General features: G+C 47.9%; 1 protein-coding gene across 3 annotated transcripts in view; it reads right to left on the reverse strand.

Annotated features, from left to right (window-relative positions):
* BCAR3 (BCAR3 adaptor protein, NSP family member) overlaps positions 1-13928 on the reverse strand; it is a 201155-nt gene that overhangs the window by 95925 nt on the left and 91302 nt on the right. For all 3 annotated transcript variants that reach the window (XM_034653930.1, XM_034653929.1, XM_002917933.4), the window contains exon 2: positions 6405-6735. In XM_034653930.1, coding sequence (XP_034509821.1) covers positions 6405-6735 — 331 coding nt within the window. The remainder of the gene's footprint in view (positions 1-6404; positions 6736-13928) is intronic.

Below are 13928 nucleotides of genomic sequence, written 5' to 3' on the forward strand. Positions count from 1 at the left end.
AGGTTCAAATCATCCCTGTCAGCAGAGGATTGAGGACCACTGTCAGCAGCTGGGGGACCTGTAGGCACGTCACAGTCCCTGAACCCTCTCAAACCAACTCCACGCCCCCTACCCCGTGGTGGTGGTTGTTGGGGGTGGGGGGATACCCAGCAGGGGCTGAGCTCACCTCTGACCCAGCTGCTCCTGGCTCAGCACACCAGGGCCTGAACATGCACCATTCCTCAGAATGCACTACCCCAACCACAACAGCTGCATTCAAACACCAAGGGGCATTTCAAAATGTGAGCAAAACCCAACTTGAAATTTCAAAAATAAAAATTCAACAAATGGACTATAATAACTTGCCTGGAGACGTTCTTGGCTATTAAGTGACTGTCACTCTGCTAACTCAATAAATGTGCCTTCTATTAACGGAATCTGTTAATCTAGTACATAAACTTTTGCAACTCTAAACCCAACCTTTCCTCTGTGCATGAAAAGCTTCCAATTTGCAGAGAGCAGACATGCCTGTATATAACTAAAATGCAGATATTTGCATGTGGACCTTTACATTGCAGATCCCTCTGATTAGCGGCAAGCTAAAGGCTGATTTATTTGCATGTCTGGGGAAACATCTTGGTCTGTTAAGGAGAAAGCAGTAATTCTAGAACTTGGTGGTCCTCAAGAGGAACAAATGAAATCCTTTTTCGGGTGAGGGCATTGATACAGCCCAGAGTTAAATATTTAAATCAGTGTTTTGAGGGACACCTGGGTGGCTCAGTTGGTTAAGCCCCTGCCTTCGGCTCAGATCATGATCCCAGGGTCCAATCATGATCCCAGGGTCCGGGGATCAAGCTCTGCATCAGCTCCCTGCTCTGCGGGGAGCCTGCTTCTCCTGGCTGCCACTCTCCCTGCTTGTGCACTCTCGCACTCTCTCTCTGGCAAATAAATAAATAAAATCTTTTTAAAAATCAATCAATCAGGGGCGCCTGGGTGGCACAGCGGTTAAGCCTCTGCCTTCAGCTCAGGGCGTGATCCCGGCGTTATGGGATCGAACCCCACATCAGGCTCTTCTGCTATGAGCCTGCTTCTTCCTCTCCCACTCCCCCTGCTTGTGTTCCCTCTCTCGCTGGCTGTCTCTCTCTCTGTCGAATAAATAAAAATAAAAAAAATCTTTAAAAAAAAATCAATCAATCAATAAATCAGTGTTTTGAGAAGAGTCTGCACAGATGCAATGCCTTCCACTTGCTTTGACTTGAAAGAGCAGACGCTGCAACATGGTAGGTAACTTACCGCCTGGGAAAGCATACTGGATTTTAATTTGGGATAATTCTGCAGACTTTCTGGCCCCCGTCAGTTAAAACACTTGTGACTAGTCAGTCAGCTCCGCTCATGCAAACTAATGAAACATCACATTGTCCCGCCACATGCTCGCACAGCACAAGGGGCCGAAGGAATTAGGCTCTCGGCAGCTGTTCCCAGGAATGCATGCCTCCACGTACCCACAGGCAGGAAGAGGACCCACACGGGTCTCCTAGAGCTGATCCTTCGGCTATCCCGACAACACAGACATCTCAACAACAGGAACCAGTCCTCTCTCAGCCCAAGGAAGGTCCCAGATTCAAATAAAAATTCACCCTTGAAGATAAGTGAATCAAAGGGACAGCAGTCAAACAAAGGCTAACATGGAGAGGAAATCCTGTCTGCAGACCTCTCGGGGAAGCCTTGCTCTGCCTGCAGAACAAAGGCTTCTTCTGTGACATCAAGCAGCAGGTTTAGGAGCGCCCTGGCTTCTCGCTTTGGTCCCCTTTCAAAACCACAAGTACATCCAAGGGCAGCCAAGACAACAACGAAGCCAAGAGATATAGTCTCCAAATGAGGAGAGACCAGCTCTCCCTTCTGGGCTTGCCTTCTGCCTGGCTCTTGGTGGCTAAGACTCCATTTCCCCAAGGTGGGTGTCCAAGGCACTGGGTTCAGACTCTGGGGACTGCAAGCTTTCCATGCTAGAGGACAGCTCAGAAGATGCCCACAGCCGAGGCCAACCTTCTTGGGAGGCTGTGGAGCACAGTGTCTGGGGAAGGGCCCACGGTACTCTCTGGGTTCCAATCCGAGCTCAGTCACCCAGCAGGGTCTGACCTTAGGTGCTCAACATCCCTGAACCACTTTCTCGATTGTGAATAAGAACAGTACTTCTGCTGCTCATGCTACAATCTGCCATGTCTCTCATGCTGGGTTAGGGTGTTCACACAGGGTAATTCATGAACGTATCATTGAGGATATTTTAAAAACTATAAAATGTGAGAGATAATTTTTCTGGCTAGGACTCATGTTTATAAGATAGCTTGATAATACAAATTTTTAGGTCAAAGGGGAGACTTCGTCTGCTTTGCCTGGAGTCTTCCACAGGGTGAATATTCAATTAATATGTAATTATAATAAAGGTGACTTCTTAATGATTAATGAGCTAAATATATTTGTTAGGAAAACAGCAAATTTGCAATTTTTTAGGGTTTTTTTTTTTTTTTTTTACAAGACAAAAAGGTGTCGTCTGGTGGGTTTCCCTCTGAGTGTAGGTGCGGTACACAAGAAAAGTGGGTCTGGGCTTTCCCAGATGGCCCCACTATGATGATGCCAACACCAAATAGGACAACATGGAAGGTTTTCAGTCTTGACATCCGGGCAAGTCACTGTCAGATGAAATTAACCTCTGAAATCACTACGAAAAGTAACAAGGCCAAAAAAAGTTTACCTCAAACAAGCCCCACCCCCCCAAATCAATAATTTTGTTAAAAGTAGACCTAACTAGTCTCACTCCCTGGAGTCAGAGATCAAAAACTCTTAACTTTAAAAGCTCCCAGCATGGGGTGGCTGGTGGCTTAGTCAGCTAAGCGTCCACCTTCAGCTCAGATCATGATCCCAGAGTCCTGGGATTGAGCTCCCTGTGCGGCTCCCTGCTCAGCAGGGAAGCCTGCTTCTCCCTCTCCCTCTGTCTGGCCCCCTCCCCCTGCTCGTGCTCTCTCAAATAAATAAAATCTTAAAAAAAAAAAAAATACAAAGCTCCCAGCTTCCAGTGGTGAGTGAGCAGGAGCGATGGGTGGTTGGTGTTTTCATAGCAACTGAGCTGTAAGAGCTAAGTTAGGACTAGAAATGCTATTTCTCCCTCATGGCTGTTCTGCTGAGGCACCTTAGACAGCCCTCCCTCTCTGGAGCCCCAGGTTCTCATTCATACCTTTTGTCCCTTCCTTTTCACACACATAAGCTTTATTTGTTGATCCTATGGCTTGTTCCAAAAAGGAACCGAGGCAGCTAATAATCTTATTAGGAATATTTAAAAGGATAAAAATAATAATACAAGGTACTTTGAACTCCTCAAAACTGGGAACACTTCAACGTGGTTTTTAAAAGTGTGTTACGTGAACAAAATATAAGGGCGTCTGGCTGGCTCAGTCGGTAGAGCATGCAACTCTTCAGGGTTGTAAGTTCGAGCCCCACGTTGGGGGTAGAAATAAGCAAATAAATAAAATAAATAACTCAAAAAAATAAGTAAATAAAATTTAAAAATAACAAGAGCTATTAATAAGACCAGAGAGCAGAAGAGGATTTTACAATCCTTTGACCCGACCTTCTCACTCAGCATAATCCTGAAGGATATGCGTTTGTTACTTCCTGTATTCCCCTTTAACAATGAGATATTTTAAGTTAAGGGAAAAAGTTGTGAATTTGGATGAATGTAGTTCTGAAGGATAAACAAACCTAAGCCTGCCACTTGTTAAGTCTTCCACGGTGTGGACTTCAAACTCAGGACTTGCGCCCACGGCCTGATAAGATCTTCTGCGGAGATCTGACCTCTGTCCAAGTCATTTTCAAATCAAAAAGCTTTGAACTGCCGGCAGTCGACGGCTTGGACCTTGGGTGTTTATCAAGAACTTCCTCAAGATAGAAAGGGTGACTCCATTGCCACCCCCGGCACCGTGGAGCGTCCCCCTTGTAAGAGCTGGCACCCAGCCAGCCAGGACCTTAGAATGTCAAGGAATGAGTTTGTCAATTGTCACCGTACGGCACATAGTAGATATATAGCTCACTACAGAGTTTAACTTAATTAATAAAAAGTGGCTACAGTGGGTCGGGGAATCGCTGGTTCTGACTCCACCTGGCGCAGCCTGGTATTAACGCCTGGTTTTGGCTGGCCAAAGGCTCTTCTTCTTTGCTGCCCCTTAGCCTTCACAAGAGGGGGCGATGACTGCGCCCCTTCTGTGTCCCACCTGTCCAGGACCAGCGATTCCATAGCAACAATATTGTGCACGGTCCGCACCTCCATGCTGCCCTGGGCCCTCAGCAGGCTGGCTGCGAGCTCTCCGAGCAGGGAGGTCACCCACCTACACTTTGCGGAGCAGGTGCAGGGCTTTCTAATGCCTAGGACAGCCTAGAGAAACTTCTGAGCTGACGTCGGAAACATTTCAGGGCTCTCCAGCGCTTTCTACAGAGACTGTGTAGGCCTCTACTTGTTTTGTTCTTTTTTTTTTTTTTTTAAGATTTTATTTATTTATTTGACAGAGATAGAGACAGCCAGCGAGAGAGGGAACACAAGCAGGGGGAGTGGGAGAGGAAGAAGGAGGCTCCCAGTGGAGGAACCTGATGTGGGGCTTGATCCCAGAACGCCGGGATCACGCCCTGAGCCGAAGGCAGACGCCCAACCGCTGTGCCACCCGGGTGCCCCTCTACTTGTTTTGTTCTTATGCTACCACAGTTATGCACCTAAAACGAATTCTGACCTCCTACCTGCCTCTCCCCCAACATCTGTACTATCCATCTCTCAGCTTGCTACACTCCAGCCACAGGCCACACCAGTTTCGTCCGGGTTTTTTTCAAATATGCCAGACTTGTTCCCACCCCCAGTTCTTTGCACTGCTCTCCCTACGCCTGGAACAACCTTCCTCTGGTTCTTCCCATGGCTGACATCTCTCATTATGCAGCTCTTAGCTCAAGTATCATCTCCTCAGAGACCTGTCCACATTATAAAAATGATACAAGCCTAATAAATCTTCAGTCGTCACAATTTCCTCTCTAGCACTTAATATAATCTGCAATTAACTTGCTTATTACCTGGGCCCTTCCCTAGAATACTAGCTCTGGGAAGACACGATTTCAGATGCCCCATTGCTATCCTGTGAGTTTGCGTACTTCCTCACCCTACAAAACGGCAAGAGCAGATTGCTGGAATGATTTGGTTGCCAGAACATCTTCAAGGTTGGACCGGTCCTTCAGTTCAGATACTAAGAGGGACTGGGCAGAATTTTCCCGGTGAAGCACCAGTCCTTTCAAAAATCAATGGACTCCACTAACTAAGGTGCTCAATATATAGATACTGAACAACAACATGAGCTGGAATCAAAGCAGCTTTCTTTGCTGCAGGATCAGACAAAAAGAGACACCAGGACATACAACAGAAGGAACCAGCCGCTTCACTGCCCGATAACATCAAGGGTTGAGGATCTTCCCCAGCAGGAAAAGGAAGGCAGTTTCCAAACCAGCTCTGACAAGCAGAAACTAATCACAGCCAGGCCCCATACAAACCCGGACAAGAAGCTTTTATAACCATAAAGCTTATTTAGCCAGCTCCCCAGTGGGTAGGAGAAATCAATCCTGGTTCTAAAGTATTCTGAAGCTGACCCGATGAGGTATCCGTACCAAATTCTACTTCAGCATGTTGGAGATGCAGGTCCTAATTCTGAGCCATCTTGGCATCTCTACAGAATTTGCTGGACATAGTTCAGAATCTGATGTTATAATAAAAAAAACACACTTGTGCTTCCTTTTGAGGGACTAAGTGATAATATAGGAAGTTGGCTGTAAAAATACTCTCAAATATTAGATACTAAGAAATGGTTAAAGTTTTTAGGTATTATCGTTTTTTATGTTATATTTTTTAAAAATAAGAGTACTTATCTTTGAAAGGCACATACCAAAATATTTAGATAAAACAGGGGCTGAAATTTACTTCAAAATAATTGCAGAGGAAGGAAAGTGGGCGTGAGTACAGACAACGCGGGACTGGCCGTGGCCCAAGGCAGCTGAAGTGGGGTGGTGGGTCCTTGGGAGGTAAACTATTTGCTCTACTCTGTACAGCTGACATATTCCCTAACAGAAAGGCTTTTTTAAAAAAAGTCCTTTAAGCCAAGTCATTTTCACTTGTGGAATTAAAGAAGTTACCTGAAGGGGCGCCTGGGTGGCTCAGTCCATTAAGTGTCTGACTCTTGATTTTGGCTCAGGTCATCATCTCAGGGTTGTGAGATTGAGCCCTGCACTGGACTACACGCCGGATATGAGCCTGCTTAGGATTCTCTCTCCCTCTGCACCCACCCCATCCCCTCCCTCCAGGCTCTCTCTCTCTCTCTGAAAAAACAATAAATAAATAAAGAAGTTACCTGAAAGTGAAGGTTTTGCCTTTCCAGTCTTGCAGGGGGTGCTCCTGGATGATGGCGGGAGTCCGAGGGGAGTTCTGCCGTGGGGACTTGGAATGGGGCAGGGTCCCCATGTGACTGAAGTTATCACAGGACCTGATGGGAGGAGGGCCTTTTTTCTTCCGTGGGAGGGTACCATGTATGGACACGTCTTGATAGGCATCTGTGTGATGCTCAGCCGGAGGGGACTTGCTGCTCAGAAGGTCCATGGACGAGGCCAGAGGGAACTGGTGATTCACCGGCATGTTTCTGGGAAGGCTCACAAATTTGCCCGCAGCCATGATTCTCAACTCCTCTAAGGGGAAAAGAAAAGAGCGAAGGCATGAATCTAAGGCAATCACAAGAACTGACTTCCTACTCACAAAAGGAAATGGAAATGTACCGTTTAATGAAAGAACGGGTTCGTGGCGCATTAGCGGACAAACAGTGCATGGCATCACCCACGAAACTGAATACAAATGGGACATTTATTCATGTCCCTTTTTTGATCCTACAGAGGAATTCTCCTGGGATGGCAGCAGATCCACCGATGGGAAAGGGCAAACGTGTTTCAGAGACTCTAGAGGCCCACGAGCCATTTTATTATTTCAGATGACTGAAGCTGATGGAAAATCATGACTACCAAAAAAGACTACTGAGGAAGTACTCAAGGTTTCGATATAAGTGCATTGGAGAACACATTATAAATGTGAGATAATTAGCTCCCGTCTTTCCACCACCCTGTACAGGATAAGAACAGGTGGAGATGATTGGAATTCCTCAGCTGCTAGCAGGCCTTCAGTGCCAGACCAGCCCCTCAGTTGTGCTACCCAGGGCAACGGGGCAGAATGTTTCCGGCAAAGACCTGGTGCTTACAAATAAATCAATGTACTCTAATTAACGAAGACGGGCCAGGGTCAGGGGTGAGGAGGTGGGTCACGCCTCCATACATCAGTGGGCTCAGCAGCAGAGGAAAGCCACCGGGGTGAGGGATCCATGTACATCGTCCCCCAGAGGGGTCGGGAACCTGCCTGCCACCAGCAGGGTTAAGCAATACGCACGGTGCCTGTGTAGCCAGGGAAGAGTGGGAAGGAAGAGAAAAAAGACAAAGAGGGGGTAAGGGGAAAGCACAGAAAGAAAAGGAAAGGGTGTACTAGGTCGTATGTAAAAGTAGACCCAACCATTATGCCCAGCTATGATCATAGAAATATTCACCCCGAGCAAGAGACAGCACCCACACACCTCCCCCCCCAAAAACAAACTATGGTTTTGACTAAGCCAAATTATACAAGACATTTTTAAGGCCAACGTACAGAGAAAAAGAAACACACGCTTGAATAAAAATTGGAACTAGTCCCTAGAGACATTAAGGATCCAGAATCCATCCCACCCACCAGGGTACCAGACTGGTCTGGACAACACAGCAGCACAACTCAGCCTGCCTGATGCACTGGCCTCCCAAGACTGGGGATCAGAACATTCCTTTGCTCTGCAGTCCGTTCCAAAGCCCCGCAGCTCCCACTCCTCACAGGACACCGTTTCCACTGCAAAGAGGACAGCTCAGAGTGAAAATCATTATTTAATAGTACCCCCGCAGAGTCAGTTCCACAAAGGAACTGGGCACTTGGGACAAGGCTTGAAGTCAAGCAAGAACACTGCTCTCCAGAAGCTCACGGTGTAGCACGCAGAACGGGGATAAAGGTAGCGCAAGGGAAACAACAGACAACAAAAACATCCACAGTCTGTTGCTTCACCTGCAACAGACAGAAACACACAAGTGTCAGGGGCCGAACAGAAGGAAATCCTTCACTCAAGGTGTATAATCCTAACGCTGTCCTCAGTTCTTTCCCAAAATGGGTCATTCTGGGGCCTGTCGGCTCCATGTCTGTGACCACACAGGAGGCCTGGCTCACAGTGGGTGCAGAACAATAGGACTGTGAGTACCCATGCGGGCCGCTCCCGGGTCTGGCCAGTACCTGGCACACTGTCAGAACTTACTCAATGTTAGTCATCATTATTTAAAAAGAAACCCAAGCTCTCTGGCCCTCCCTGCCTGACCACCAGTGATGTAAGCCGACTAGGATTCCCTTAACACACACACACACACACACACACACACACACACACACACACCCTGCCCCCTACCGTTATGAATCCTTGCCTGTCCAAGCTGTCAGCACCCTCTTCAGAGGGAGGCCTAGATCATTCCAAAGAACCTGCCGGGGAGGCCCAGGGCACCCGACAGAACCTCTTTCTGTGCAAAGGGCCACGGTGTTGACCAACTATTCCCAGGTCATTGTGATGGGTAAAGGTTACCCCGTCTCCAGTGTCCCTGGCTGCCGGTTTCCTCTCTGCTTATCCAGGATCTTGATTTCAAGATTGGACCAAAGTGTTTGAAAATGCCTTTCAGCAAGTTTCCCATACCTCAGTTTATTCTCTGAGTTGAGCGTTAACACCAGCCCTTCCTACTTTCGAGTCAACACTGAAGTGCCTCCTCCATACAAGACACTCAGAGAAACAGTGATGTATAACCCCAGTCCCTAACTAGGAACTCTAAGAGAGAAGACTATAACTCATCAATAGGGACCCTTCACAGGCTGGAGGGAAGAACAATTCGAACAAAATGAGGAGGCTCTCAGAGAGAGCAATGCCGGAGACGAAGCATTTTGGAGGGATTCTGTAAGGTCGAGGATTGTCCGAAAAGCCTTCTGAGGATGGTCCGAAAATGCTAGAATGGCAGATGCAGACAGGCAAGGAGGTGCTTCCACGGGCTCACGAACTACAAGCTGGGCTACGTGGCTCACATGGAGACGTCAAGAAGCATTTCCTATATCCTGAAGTCTTAGAGGCTGTGTCGAGGGTTCTGGACTGGACTGCAGGTGCTAAAGAAGATCTGGAAGGGAGGGACAGAAGCCAGTCTGTGTTCAGGTAGGTAAGTCTGGTACTTCTGAAAAGGAAAGAAGGGAGGCAGGCAGGCCAGTCATTCTGCTGGCCACAAGCCAGCAGGGAAGGATTTAGAACTCTGACCTTGGGCAGTGACCAGGCAGGGGAGGGACAGAAGAAAGAACGAGGAGCTCGAGGCCACAGCCACAGGAGGAAGGTACGATGCTGGAATATGCTGAGTAGTGTAAGAAGAGGGCTCCTGCCAGAGGGAGGCTAACAAGCTGTCCACTGAGCTGGGGGGTGAGAGGAACCAATGGCGCAGTTCGGTCTAGGAGGTACGATCCTGGTGTGTTCACTTAGGAGCTAGGACTGGATGTAGATTTTTAAGAATCATCAACATAAAGGGCATATTTAAACCAGAGAGTAGATCCCTTAGCATGTTATTATCAGCTGTGATAACAGATGGGAAAGTACCTCTTAAACTGTCAGGAGCCATACAATATCCATGAATTATATCCCTGCTCTCTCTCACCATGGCTGCTTCAAGCCTATAGGGCCCAAAGCAAGGCTGAGCTCTGAAAACCTGAAGTAGGGCGAGCAGGGGTCCTCAAGCTGGCTGCACATAAGAATCCTCTGGAAAGCTTTTAAAATCCTGACACCCAGGACGTGTGGGTGGCTCAGTCGGTTAAGCATCTGACCCTTGATTCAGCTCGGGCCCTGATCTCAGGGTTGTGGGACCGAGCCCCGCCCCTGGCTCCACACTCAGTGTGGTGTCTGCTTGTCTCCCTCCACTCTTCCTCCTGCTTATGCTCACTCGCTTTCTCTCTCTCAAAAAAATCGTCAAAAAATAATAAAATCCTCACACCAGAGCTGTGACCCAGACCAATGAAATCAGAACGTCGGTGGGTACAACCCCAGCACCAATCTTTTGAAAGCCACCAGTATATTCAATGTGGAGCCAGGGCTCGGGACCACTGGATAAGCAAGTCTCTTTGGTACAGAGCGACTTACATGCAGATCTAGCTACCCGAGGAACAGAACAGAATGACAATGAGGAGGGGTCAGTCAGCAGAAGCATCAGTTCATTCTTCTATTCCCCACACATGTATGCAGGGCCTCCCACATATTGGGCACTGTGACTGGTATTGGGGACAGCGTCAAACAACGGTACTCACGAGGTTACTACTCTGCAGTGGAAGCAGACAGCAAGTCCTGGCCACACGTGCTGGTGATTCCCAGTGCTACAGGAGCACACAGAGTGGGGACCAGGGTCTAGACTCAGCTCGTGGCCAGAAAAGGCTTCCCTGAGGATGGGATGCTGAGCTCAATGATGGGAAGCAGAGTTTAGTGATGGGGAGAAGGCTATCTGAGCTGAAAGCTCCAGACAAGTTACAGCTACAGACAAACTGGAAAGCCGGGTTCCCCTCTACAACGCGCTGCCTCTAAATTGGGACCCTTCCCCCATTAAAATACACGCTTGCCCTATGTGTAGTCACTTGGAAAGACTGGCTCAACCCTGGGCCCTATGTCAAGCTTGAATAAGCCTAAGAGTGGCGGAGGTAAGCCCAGGCCAGAGACAGCACTTCTAAAATATATAGCTAAAAGTGGGGCAGAGGGTACAAGGGGGAACTCTAAGTGGAAGGAACTCATTTACGACCTTACTATAGGGTAGTCCCTGCATTTCCTACTTGGGCTTTATTTGCTTTTATTTTTTCCAGACTCTAGAACCCTAGGGCAAATCCAAGGGCTGGAAGTACATGGTGTGTAGCTGGAATCTAGGTTCAAGACAAGTACCTTTTGTTGTTGTTGTTGTTGAAGATTTTATTTACTTGAAAAAGATGGAGCACAGGGCAGGGGGTGGGGTGGGGAGAGGGAGAAGCAGGCTCCCCAAGGAGCAGGGAGCCTGACTCAGGCCTCCAGGGCTTGATCCCAGGACCCCGGGATCACAAACAGAGCTGAAGGCAGATGCTTAACTGACTGAGCCACCCAGGTGCCTCAAGTACCTTTCATTTTTGAGAGCAAAGCCATTTACCACATTTGACGATACTAGGCGGAATCTCCGAGTGTCGTATGTAGGTCGGATCTCAGAGAATCAAGCCCAGATAAAGGAAGTACATGTTCATTCACTCAATATATATTGTCTGAGGGCTTCCAATGTACCGGGGACAAGGACATAATAAACTAGACAAGGTCCTGCTCTCATGGAGCCTAAGTTGTGATGGGGTGGGGGGTGGGGGGAACCAGGGGGAGGTCCAGTCAACACAGACAAGAAAACAGATCAGACAATATCCCAGCATCAGTGTCCTAAAGAACACAAACCAGAATGAAATGATAGAACATACTGGTTGGGATGGAGAGCTATTTTAGATTAGGGTGGTGTGGGGGAGCTTCTCTGAAGAGGTTCCTGAAAAAAGAGAGAACCAGTCAAGGGAAGAAGGGAAGGGAGTTCAGGCAGGGGACTGGGCAAATTGAAGGCCCTGAGGCAGGCATATGTGGTTGGAAAAGCATGGTGAAGACTAACCCCAATTCTCTACTTCCTGGCTCCCAGGTTTTCTCTACTCGGAGATGCTTCTGTCTCAATGTTCCTAGCCATCACGTACTTCTTATGTACTATGTGACTTTTTTTTAAGTCAATCATGGTATGACTCAGAACCTAGGCTTTGAAGTAAGACATTCACAGGGTCAAATCCCTACTCTGCCATTTACTTACTCGCTGTGTGACCCGGAACAAGTTACTCAACCTCTCTGACAGTTTCTCATTTGTAAAAATGGGTTAAAAATACCTCTTTCATGCGATTGCCCTGAAAACTAAATGCGACAGTTGTATGGAAAGCCCTTGACATACGGCAAGCACTCGATAAACAGGTCTCCTCCCAGCAGGTCAGGGACTGTCTGCCTTGTTCGTCACAGTATCCCAAGTACAAAGAGAGTCCACAAAAGAAGTCACTGCTTCTGGGAAAGACTGCAGCCAGGAAGGATGGGGAGGTAAATGTTTTAACTCAGAGCCATAAACATAAACACACCAAACCAAGTAGGACATAGACACAGACACACACAGGAACACCGAGACAGCCCATACGCAGTCTCTAAAAGAAAAGGCCAGGTGAGACTTTGGCCACCTGACGTCACCTCTCTCTACTATTCAGGTAAACAGACACCGTGTCCTGACTCAGTCTAATGCCAGACCTTTAAATTTATACAAAGGTCAAAGATTCTGTATCTTGATTGGAAAATATGAGACCTTGGTGAATGTTCAAAGAGCTAAAATCTCAATAGGGACAAGAACAAGCCTGCGGAACTCCCAGCCTCTGTGCTGCCTTGCTGATCCCGCTTACCGGCTGTGCTTGCTTTGAAGTGCTCCTGAGCAACAGCAGCCCAGCTTGCTCGCCTTGCAGAGCCCTCCAGAAGCAGCAGACGAGCACGCGCAAGCCAAGCAAGAGACAGGCAGCCCACTTGCTTGGGTTTTTCCAGTTTATTTCTAAAATGAGCTATTTCCAAGTTAAACTTGTAGATGGTCATCTGATGTGGGCATTAAAACTTTCTATTTCAAACTCTGGAAATGTAACTGCCCCAGCCACCCAATTACGACCCCAACAGAGAAAGTTTCATTTGGATACGTAGTTTTATAACCTCTCTGCAGAGTCAGACAGAAGACAGAACCGCCACACACTTGAAAATTGGCTTATGCGCTTAGAATGAAGTTTCTCTACAGTTTAGAAATTAAGAGTATCCCCATTTTTGAAGTAAATTTATGGAGTCTAGCCAAATGATTGAAGTATGAATAATTCTTCCATGGATTGTATTTCAAGCAACACAGCATAGAATTTACATGATAAAGTTCTTAAGCTTAGCATTCGTTTGACAAGCAGTTCTTTCTATATGAACAGGAGACTGAGATCTTGGTTAGTCATCTGGAAATGCCAGGCTTCTCAGCAGGTTTAGAGAAAGCTGGAATCAAGGAGGTGAGGGAGCCCCTGGCATGGAAAGCCTTTTACATTATACTCCATACACTCCCTTGCACACCCCCATACAACACTTGGCCTGTGGCTTCTCCACTATTAACTGGGCAGTCCCTGTAGGGATGCTCTGCGGAACCCCCTCTCCCAGCACCGAGGCCTCCCCTTCCTCCCGCCTCTGTCCTTGGCAACATGCAGGGAGAGTATCTGCTCCTAAACTGACCTTCCCTCCGCCAATGTATTTTCCTTGGACAGATCTGTGTAGCCTTGGGAGATAAGAGTCAAGGTTTAAAAGAAATCTCTGAACGCTTGGCTCCAATCTCTATCTCAGCTAATGGCTTTATGCGAAAGCACACGCGAGGTTAGGCAAACGCTCTTGCCTCTTCGCACCTTTCTTCAAGCGAGTTAATACCCAAATCAGAGTTTTCCACTCCAGCCACGACCCACCGTGTTGCCCACGGAACACTTCGCCTTGCCAGCTGCTTCGGAGCCCACTCGACCGCTCTCAGCCAAATGTCTACACCTGATCAAACTTCAAAAGTGGTGGCAGCCGCTGCCGCTCGGGAAAGAGCGGCTGAGGTCGAACCTCGCGTCCACCTTCCCTCCCTTCGCCTCCCCTTTCCTCCCCTCCCCGACGCAAAGGGAGCGACACAACCAACTATTCATTCTT

Source organism: Ailuropoda melanoleuca, chromosome 2 (genome assembly GCF_002007445.2).
Source record: "Ailuropoda melanoleuca isolate Jingjing chromosome 2, ASM200744v2, whole genome shotgun sequence".
Taxonomy (NCBI): Eukaryota; Metazoa; Chordata; class Mammalia; order Carnivora; family Ursidae; genus Ailuropoda; species Ailuropoda melanoleuca.